This window comes from Carettochelys insculpta, chromosome 7 (assembly GCF_033958435.1).
Source record: "Carettochelys insculpta isolate YL-2023 chromosome 7, ASM3395843v1, whole genome shotgun sequence".
Lineage (NCBI taxonomy): Eukaryota > Metazoa > Chordata > Testudines > Carettochelyidae > Carettochelys > Carettochelys insculpta.
In genome coordinates this window covers 58,556,903-58,566,995 of record NC_134143.1, presented here as the reverse complement: position 1 = coordinate 58,566,995, position 10,093 = coordinate 58,556,903, and the positions used below count along the sequence as shown (strand labels likewise).

Sequence of the window (10,093 nt, the reverse complement as noted above, 5' to 3'; positions counted from 1 at the left end):
CTCCACTGCACCCATAGCACCTCCCAGACCCTGCCTCCCAATCCCCAACCCCAGGTTACAACCCCCCTCTGTCACCCAAACTCCCTCTCAGACCCCACAACCCTCTCCTGCACACCAGTCCCCTATTCTAAGCTCCTTTCTGCACCCTACCTCTGTCCAAGAGCCTGAACCATCTCCATGGAAAAGTACAGCCCTTGACCACTTACCAAAATCTTGGAGTGGCCTCCTGTCAAAAATCATTGCCCACCCGTGATCTAACGGGAACGGCTGCGAGAGCTATTATTTAATGCAACAAGACACCCAGTCTCTAGTAAACAGGTAAGCAAGAACAGACAACTCAGAAGATAATCAGAACAACACTGGAGACAGTCTGCTTTAAGTTTAATTTACTGATGATTTCATAGTTTAAGAAAAAGTATGTTCAAAATCATTTCAGGAGGAAGCCATATTAAATCATAAACAGATTCAATTCATCTTCCTACATAATTACACATCAAACACTACAATATTTGGAAATCTGCACTTCAAGCAGCAGATAATTAAATGTATGACCAAATATTTTAAAAGGCAAAAATAGTAATAATTAAGCTCCAGTATATGTATCACGATTAGAGTTAAGTTCACATCCCCACTGGTTTCCAAATGGTATGCAGCTATTCCCCATTTACTGTTCTATATCCCAACACATCTTAGCTGAACAATTGTGTATATTTGTTAGTTCTACCTCCAAATCACATTTACATGTGGAAACATTTAAAAAAAATATGACCGTAGTTTGTAGAAGGAATTCTTCCTAAAGAGCTATGGGCAAATTAAAGGGAACCACATTCTTGGTTTTTTGTTTTTTTTTTGGTATCATCCACTCTACAGCTCAGTATTTCAGGCTCTCAGAAACAAGAGTATTATCTAATTTTTATGTGTGGACTGAAAGAATGGTACTCCATTGTTTAAAATGGCTTATAAGGTAGGGGGAAAGGCCAGTATTCCTATCCCTTCAAAGTCACAGGCATTCATAGAGCAGGTAGGAAATATATAAGAGAATGGCTAATCATAGACATATCTGGGACTGCAGTGTATTCTCTCAGAGAAGGGGAGAAAAGATTCAAGAATATGATTTAAAACTTGCTGATTTTGTAAATACTTAATGTTTCAGCAGGTGACACCCCCCCCTTTTTTTTTTGCACTTAAGTGCAATCATGGCTGCTTTTTCAGGAAATCCAGCATATGGTTTCTAAGTAACAGTAATAAGGACTCTTTTGTTGCCACCTATCTGTATCTGATGATCTATTTATGCACTTTCTCAAAGTACTCCTTAGAAGCTTCTGGATTTGGCTTGATCTGTAAAAAAGAGAGACAGTTTTATACAAATTGATATAGACAGAAAGTGTATGAGATGAAAATTATGGCTTTATATTTAAGACTCCATTTAAGAACATTGTTTATGCTATGTTAATAAACCATGCAGTTATTTCTGTATGTCCATTCACTGATGAGAAGCAACGTATAAGGGTATTTTAAGAGAAGTGCAGCCTTCTCAGCTGTAAATTTTAGTTTTTATCTCAGGAAAAAGGAAAGTATTTAACTGTAAGACGTTTAAAAAAAATTTAAACTAGGGTCCACATTCTAAATGGTGATATTTAACCAACACATACCGTAGGGGACTCCGGAGTCCAGTTTGCTGGGCAAACCTCTCCATGAGTTTCCACATACTGGAATGCTTTCACCAAGCGAAGGGTCTCTTCCACACTGCGGCCAACTGGGAGATCATTGATACTCAGATGCTTGATGACTCCATTAGGATCAATGATGAAGAGACCTCTACATAAGAGCAAAAATGTTTGGAATCTTTGCATTACGAATTTTGTGCCTTAGTCTTTGTGCAGGCTGAAATCCATTTCATATAGGTGAAATTATTCTAAATCACTCATATCACTGTGTATGAAAGAGTGATATGTAACATTTGACCAGAACTTGGTAATGTATACTTTTGCACCATAAGATAATGAAGTAGTACTGAAAGCACTTCTCCGTTATTTTGAGGCACACCAAAATCCCCTGAAGATGCTACTTTGAATCTTGTCTGCATGCAGAATACAGGATTGTATCTAATCCCTAGTTGCAAGGATAGCTGGCTCTGCATTTTAAAAATATGTCTCAACCTCACCTTTGACATACTCAAGTGACTGAATTAATTAGATTTGTCCAAAAAAAAAAATCAAGTTCCTTCCTACCAAATAATTGAGGGGGGAAAAAGCCAATTATTTTAAAGATTATGAAACAGAGTTAAAGAGAGCTCTGGAATCATTATTGTTTATTGCTTTATACTGACGAGAAATGCCGCTTTGCTTCCTCAAATAGCGAAAGCATCCATAGTCCATAGAGCAGAGAAGTACAAAGCAGAGCCAAGTGGCATGCTCTCTTTCTGCTGTGCCAAATGTTCAGTTAGGAATCTAGGGCACTCAAGGGAGAAAGGGGACCCTCTGACACATGACCTCAAAACTGCATGGAACCCTCCATAGATATTTGTACTATAGCTTCTCCCCACCACGAGAGAGAGGGAAGAAAGCAAGCATTGGGTCAGGCATAGGCTGGATTAGGAGAGTCCCCAGAATAGAACATTCTTTCCCCACAAGTGTTTCTGGATACTTACAGAGGCTTCACACCCTGACCTTTCCATAAGGCCATATACCCTTCCCTCCCCTTCTATGATAACACACTGCAGAAACTGCAAACAGCCAGAGTTTGACAAGCTTTGTTTTACCCTTGTACAGATTTTTGAGGGGAAACAGCACAGTATGGCCAGCCTAGTTTTAAACTTGGCACTGTCATAACAAGGGAACAATAAAGGTTACCAGAGAACAATGTCCTACCTTAGTGCCAAACCAGGTCCTTCTAACAGCACACCATAATCTCGGGAGATTTGTTTTGTCAGGTCTGACAGAAGTGGGATATTCATATGGCCCAAACCACCACTCTAGTAGGAATAAACAACAGAAGGGTAAATTTGAGCATGCAGATTGAATGTCTGTAATTTTGTATTTTTCACTGCACCACAAAATGCCTATGAGGAGATCCCTTCTGGGATCATAGTACTGATAAAACTTTCATTCTTTCGCCTTATTAACCTAGGCTCTGAACATGGTACAATTAGTTCACTTTGAGCAAACTTAATTGTTAGTCTTAAAAAACACACCATGTGCAGAGCACAAAACCCTGCTACACTGATGATTTGAGACTGCTCACATAGTGGTAGCAGACCACTCGAAGATTTTGGGGAAAACAATTTCCCCTTATGCACTATGTGGTCACTTTAAATAAGGAAAGAAGAGTTTCTACTGCACATGATCTACTAAGAGAAATAAATCACTTATTTAAGAAATTGAGTATCTGCATAAGCACAGATGTTTGCGTTGTTCTCATATTAAGTAACAAAGATTATGTCAAAATATTCAGTTTTCTGTATGTAAATAGATCAAATAATTAAAGCACATATTTTCCTGTATTTGGGCAAATGAGTGAGAGCGCTTACTAAACTCACCAACATTTTGACCGCCAAAGGATAACCTACCCTTGAAACAAGACTGATGAGTCTGTTAGCTTTTCTATTCCTGGCACTGTCAATGAACCATTGTGCAACCTTGGGCAATCTCAGACTCTGATTCTGCACATACCTAACAATGACAGAACTACTCATACACATGCATAACTTTTTACTCAAATAGGCATTAAGGATTTAAAAATCAAGGCCTTTGTTTCTCTGAGCCTCAGTTTTTCTCAAATGTACTAGGGGAACAAAACTCTCCTAGATTTTTAGAGTGCTTTGAGATCTATGCATGAAACAGTTATCAAGTACTACTGCACCCATGTAAAGTTATAAATCAAAATCAATATTCACATTTTGGAGTTTTGCTCCAAGTTTGTTTAATAAGAATGCAAACTGATTTGGCCAAAGCAAAGCTTTGTGTGCTAGTAGGCAGGCTTCAGCAAAAGTAGCTTCCTCCTCTGTCTACATATTACCAAAAACAAAAAAAACAACCCACCACAGAAGAAGGCAACAACAGCTGGAAGACCTTCACATGAATCTGCAATTACACATAGCTCCAGACCGGTCCCAATTTGACATATGCACATTTTTGTTAAGAAATATAAACACAATGAAGCGTTTCCACATTACATTCCACATAGCAACTGATTTCATCAGAAACGAGTTTGCAACTGCCCCATTTTTTTGTTTGGTTACTGGTAGAAGACCAGCAACACACTGGTATTACTGAATGTAAAGAGACCTGACTGAAAGAACAAGTCCTCCCTAGCAGCTCCCCGTTCTCTGAAGGAGTCAGGTGAACCATCTTATTACATAAGAAGCTTTAAGCTCCTCTGTATGTTTTAAATGAGGTTGTTAAGAATTTCTGAAGCTTTCAGCTGATTCTATAAATCCCCTAACAAGCCAATTGTTCTTTGTTTCAATTAAATCAGAAAATTGTTGTCAAAGTCAGCTACTGATTACTTACAAGTTACACGTACACAGCAGAATATGTACAGTAATAACTGCTGAATTTTATGTACAAGATCACAAGTAATTACTACCTTTATTTTAAGCATCTTATAAACAGTATAGTAAACCCTCGATTGAACAGACTAATAGGGGAGAAGGGGTGTCTGTTAATGCTGAATCCTCCCAACTGGTGGCACCTTACAACGCGCACTAGGGAGTTCTCTGTCCAAGATCTTGGAGGAACGCAGCAGGATCTTTGGGCAGTTTACAGAGCAGAGCCTCTGGGCTCACCTGCCACAAGCCAAGGCTGGGCACTCCCACAGAAACAAAATTTCCCTCCTCCAGCCCTACCGGTTTTGGTGAGTCCCCAGGCATTTATTTGAGGGGGAGAGGCTGGTGGATAGTGTCCATTATTTATGAAGTCTGTTGAATCAAGGTCCATTAAATGAAGGTTTTACTGTACCTGGTTGTGTTATTTCTTCAAACACATAAGGTAGCTAAGAATGACAGAGAAGTTTTTGAACCTTATACTTTCGAACTATTGTCCGTATCCAATTTTTATTTTAAAACAACCAGCTGAGGTAAAGAGAGCTCAGTTTAATACTTAGAATTAGATCTTGTTAAATATTTAGGAAATGCCGCAGTAAATTCTTGTGTTTAGAGAAAGTATTCAAAAAGGAGAGTGGAAATTTATGCTTAATAAAGAGTTTGCAGAGTTGAATCCTAGCTGAAATGGTCCTGTTAATGGCAATTAGCCTCTGACAAGCACACATTTGCAGGATTGTACACTGAACTTCTCTATAACACTCTGCAGCACTGACTCATACCTTTCGTGGTGTATTTATCCAGGCCAGATGACAAAAATGAGAATCCACAGATACACCAACCACCTCACAGTTCACATCATGGAATTCATTAGCTTTGTCACTGAAAGCCACAATTTCTGTCGGGCATACAAAAGTGCTGTGTGGGAAGAGATGTGCAGTAAACACAAATTAGAAAGTAAATTGTAATTATTCTAGAGCTAAGCTTCACACAGAAGCTTTCAAAGAGCGAGGAAACATTTGTTTCCAGGCACAAAACACACTACTCTATTACTTATATAGCCATGTTTTACAATTCTCTTTCCTCATTGGTCCAAGTTTATAAGTAACTGAATCAGTTTCAACAAGTCTCAGAGACAGAGGTTGCAATGTAGTTAACTACCCTGTCTTGTGTTAACATTTTCAAAAAGCAAGACAATTTTGTAGGTTCTTGTCCTGCTAACTCTTAGTGAACAGATTATGCAGAAAAGATCTACATTAGAGGAACGTGGATGGAGGGATTGAAAATGGAATCCTCTCCCTGCTACTATTATGGGCTCAGGACTTCATGGAAGTTAGATCCCACAACTCCCATTCTGGTCAGCTTTGGTTTATTAGCACTGCTTACCTACAATTCTACCGGCGCTGCCACAGATAGCCTGCCTCTAAGTAAAACCCTTCCCAGTGACTTAGAACTCTGTGGTACACAGACAGAGAAGTTCTCATGCACAGCATCTCTGCAACCTGGATCCCCTATTCCAGGGATGGCCAATAAGCAGCCTATAGGCCGGACGCGGTTCACCACGGTAGCCCTGTGCAGGCAACAAGTCCTTTGTTTATCTGCAATTCTATAGGTATGGTCGCTTGCAACTCCCACTGGCCACATATCACCCTTCTGGCCAATGAGAACTGTGGGAAGTGGCATGGACACTACTTCCTGCAGCTCCCACCAGCCAGTAACAGAAATCTGCAACCAACAAGAGCTGCAAGTAGCAGCACCTGCAAACACAGGTAAATAAAGAACCAGCAGCCCACTGGGGCTAACGATGGCAAACCACAGCAAACCACCTCCAGCTTATTGCCTATCCCTGCTCAAAAGAGTGGAGCCAATTCAGTTCTGAAGCACTAGAGGGCCCCCAGAGTCCAAAGAAGTGGTTCCCAGTTTTACACTCCAAATGAGCCAACAGAACTATTCTTGCAGTATGAAACTATCTCCTCCCTAACTTTTATCATTCACAGTCTGGGAACAGACACACTTTCTGCCTGACAAGGACACCCATGAAAAGGTCAAATGAAATGTTAGTGGAGATAGAAACCCCCAACATGCTGTTTCTGTCTGATTAAACAGAAGTCTAGATAAAACAACTAAGAGTTCTATGGCACCATAAAGACAAACACATTATTTGATCACAAACTTATGCCCAAATAAATGCGTTAGTCTTTAAGGAACCAGAGTTCCTCAGGGTTTTTGCTGGAACAGACTAACATGGCTACCGCTCTGAAAGGGGTCTACATTGTGCTTTGAAAGAAAAAATTACTCACAAATCCAACGGGTAGAAGAAAAGTACCAGATATTTCCCCTTAAAGTCATCTAGGCTCAGTTCTTTGAACTCCCCATTAACAACAGCTGTTCCTTTAAAATAGGGAGCATGTTGGGTAACAGCAGGAAGAAACCTTGAAGAACCTAGAAAGGATGAATCACAGTGTACATGTCAGTGGTTCTCAACAAGGAGGGACTCAGAGGTCTTCCTGGGAGTACATCAACTCAGTCAGTAAAATCAGTAGAAATTAAACATTTATAGATAGTTATTTGTTTATACTACTCTGTATACTATACACTGAAATGCAAGTACCATATTTCTATTCTAATGGATTTATTTTATAATTATATGAAAATAAGTGGACAATTTGTCAGTAATAGTGTGCTGTAACCTTCTTCTATTTTGCCTGATTCAGTTCAGTTTTTAAGAGAAGGAAAACTTGAGGGTACACACAACAAAACAGACTTTTGAAATGGGAACAAGAGTCTGGGAAGGTTGGGAACACGCAATATGTAAATCAACCAGAGTAGTATATAAGAATGCTGGACAATTCTGAATCAACTTTCATCTAATAAGACACAAGGATCAAGATCTGCCATACTGTAGCAGGAATATATTTGTGCTTATTAAGAATTTCCTTTTTTTCTTATCGCTATCTCAGGGATGGGGGAAAAGGGGTGTCACACGTTGAGAAGCAAAGACACTCCATCTACAAAAGCAACAATTTAGAACTTTCCAACTCAATCCTTTAAAGAGATGCTCGAGACCCTTTGCTTGCATATGATCCAGCAAAAGATGAACACTTCTAGGCTGAGAAACTGCAGATTTTTTGCAGCAGCTCAGCAAAGGTCCTCACTTGAGTACAACTGTGTCCAGGCCAAGCCTGTCCTGCTCACAGTCTCAGCAAGAGGTCACCTTCTCCCCGCCTCCGGCCCGTGCCCCCACAGCAGCTTATGCAGCAGGGCTCCTCTACCACCAGCAAGAGCTCAGAGGCGAGAGGGAAGCGGGGTGGTGATGGGATTTTGCAGCTGGTGGCCCGCAAGCTCCAGGGATCCGTTCCTAACTGCAATGTAACCCGCGCGGGCTGCTCTCGGGTCCCGGCCCCGTGGGGGGAGCCGGGCCGGTGGCCCGCCATGCGCCAGGGCGGCTGCGGGGGGAGTCTTCGGCAGGGCGGCGGCGGCGGCGACTCTGACTTACTGGTGCTGAAGTGGAGCCGGAGAAGGGGCGGCGCGGCCGGAACCGGGGCTGGAGCCGGGCGTCTCCTCCCGCCGGCGGCGGCAGGCGACCCCCAGGAGAAGGGGTTGGCCCGGGCTCCCTGGCAGGAGAGAGGCAGAGGGTCAGCGAGCGCCGGGCCCCAGCAGGGCGGGTGACCGGAGAGGGGGCGGGGGTGGGGAGCGCGCGCACGCACCGAGGGCCTCAGCAGCCTCCGCAGCGCAGCGGCCATCTTCGGGCGCTGAGTGACTGGCGGGCCGGCGGCGAGACGCCGCGCGCCGCGGCACAGCCAGGGGCAAAGGGGGCGGGGCTGCCGCGCGCGGGGCGGCACCGGCGCAGCAGCCGCCCTAAGGCAGCGGTTTCACAGAGCGGGCGGGAACGGACAGCGAGTGCCGAGCCGCAGCGTGGGGAGGCCGCGGGCCTGCCCCGCACTTCGCAGCCTGATAGCGGCAGCCGCCCAACCCGCACCCTGCCACCCCGGTACCGGTGCCCGCCCACCCGCACCCTGCCACCCCGAGCCTGGCATCCAGTCCACACCAAGCCTGGTACCGCCCCTGCACTCTGATATCCTGAGCCTGGCACCTGCCTCGTAGCCTGACACACTGACCCTGGCATCTACCCAACCTGACATGCACTAAGCCTGGAATCTAGCCCTCCCTACCCCTTTGGATGCACTGAGCTTGACCACGGTACCTATTATTCACAGGGGTCCATGAGCACTGACTTCCAAAGTCTCTACCTGCTTTCTCCCTCTCCTGTGCACCTTGGAAAGACTCAAATGCAACCCCTACCATGGGAGAGCTGTGGAAGACTGAGCCCCATTGTATTCAGGATTCACCCATCCCAGATTCTCCGAGGGAATCAATCTCCTCTACAGCCAGTGGAAGGCCTGAACCTACCCTACATCCCAGATCTAATGCTCCATCCTGAGGGAAAGTCTGAAGTTGGCCCTCCCATTCTAACACTCCCAGGCTGCAGAGAAGCCATTGATTCAAGCACACCACATCCTGGACCAGGCCTAAACCCAGTCATGTCTACACCCAACCTCAAGCTGGCCACCCTCGCTGTATGTAAAGTCTGGACCACCACTGCTGCTCCCTGTCTTGGAACAGCCACTCTTGCCAAACCTGGGTGGGGAGGCAGTGCAGATCATAAGGAAAGGAAGATGAAAGAGGACCAGAGAGTGGAAAAAGGGAACAAAAGGGATACAAAGCCAAACTGTGGTCAGTAGCCATGGTGACTCAGCTCTCCTTGCAGGGGAGTGGGAATATTATAGCAGCTACATGAGGCTAAATTAGGCCAGGCTAGTGATAGACATGAAAACTCCAGAGACATACAGGGGTAGTTTGCTTGTGGCCTGCCTGCTGGGTGGCAAAGGCAAAGAGAAAGAAAAGGACAGAAAACGCTGATTGAGCCATCCTAAATTATCCCACACAGAACTTAGAAGGAGAATTGAGGGATTCCTGACCCAAGGAAGAAAAACCCACTTGAGCTAGCAGCAGCCATCTCAGAAACGGGCGTGAGATGCCTCCAATTAAGGGACATGCTGATGGGAAGCATCGTCTCCAGAAAATAGGGCTGTGGGACTCCTGACTCAGAGAGGGGAAACAACTTACCTGAAATATTGGAAAGGTCCAGAAGGCCCTAAATCAAGAGGGAACAAACGTTGGACTTGAGGTGCTAAAAACTAATTTGATATGCTGGAGATCTAATAAATGACAGGGGGAATCATGTTTGAAGGGGTCTGACCCTGAAATACTGGTTGAACCTCTCTAATCCACCACCCTTGGGACCTGCCCAGTGCCAGATGAGACAATTTGCTTCACCATGGGAGGTCAATATTGTCTTGCAGCTTTACCAACACTTCCTCTCCTTACTGAGCTCTTAGAAGATATTTGGTGTAAATTAGAGCTAAATAACACTGAGACCCAGGACTGGTGGCTGTAAACAAACTTTATGGGATCACAGAAAACTTGGCCACACCCATGTAAAGTGTTCATCTGGCAAACTAAAATCATGCCAGATTATGGATGTTGCTGGAT

The 10,093-nt window shown here is 44.0% G+C and overlaps 1 protein-coding gene across 1 annotated transcript; it reads right to left on the bottom strand.

Moving 5' to 3' along the window:
* Positions 1-364: 364 nt before the first annotated feature.
* On the bottom strand, positions 365-8,365 carry PRDX3 (peroxiredoxin 3). Its single transcript, XM_075000541.1, has 7 exons — positions 8,248-8,365; positions 8,037-8,154; positions 6,841-6,982; positions 5,323-5,458; positions 2,871-2,974; positions 1,653-1,818; positions 365-1,338 (listed from the first exon to the last, which is right to left on the bottom strand). The coding sequence occupies exons 1-7, from the start codon at positions 8,281-8,283 to the stop codon at positions 1,285-1,287; spliced, it is 756 nt and encodes a 251-aa protein (XP_074856642.1). The 5' UTR covers positions 8,284-8,365; the 3' UTR covers positions 365-1,284.
* Between the last annotated feature and the right edge of the window lie 1,728 nt (positions 8,366-10,093).

Bases quoted from the DNA above. Each gene is read 5' to 3' on its own strand.
- PRDX3 (XM_075000541.1), bottom strand. From the start codon at position 8,283: ATGGCCGCTGCGCTGCGGAGGCTGCTGAGGCCCTCG. The intron at 8,155-8,247 runs GTGCGTGCGCGC...CTCTCCTGCCAG, and splicing joins GGAGGCTGCTGAGGCCCTCG to GGAGCCCGGGCCAACCCCTT. The intron at 1,819-2,870 runs GTAGGACATTGT...GCTCTTATGTAG, and splicing joins GGACCTGGTTTGGCACTAAG to AGGTCTCTTCATCATTGATC.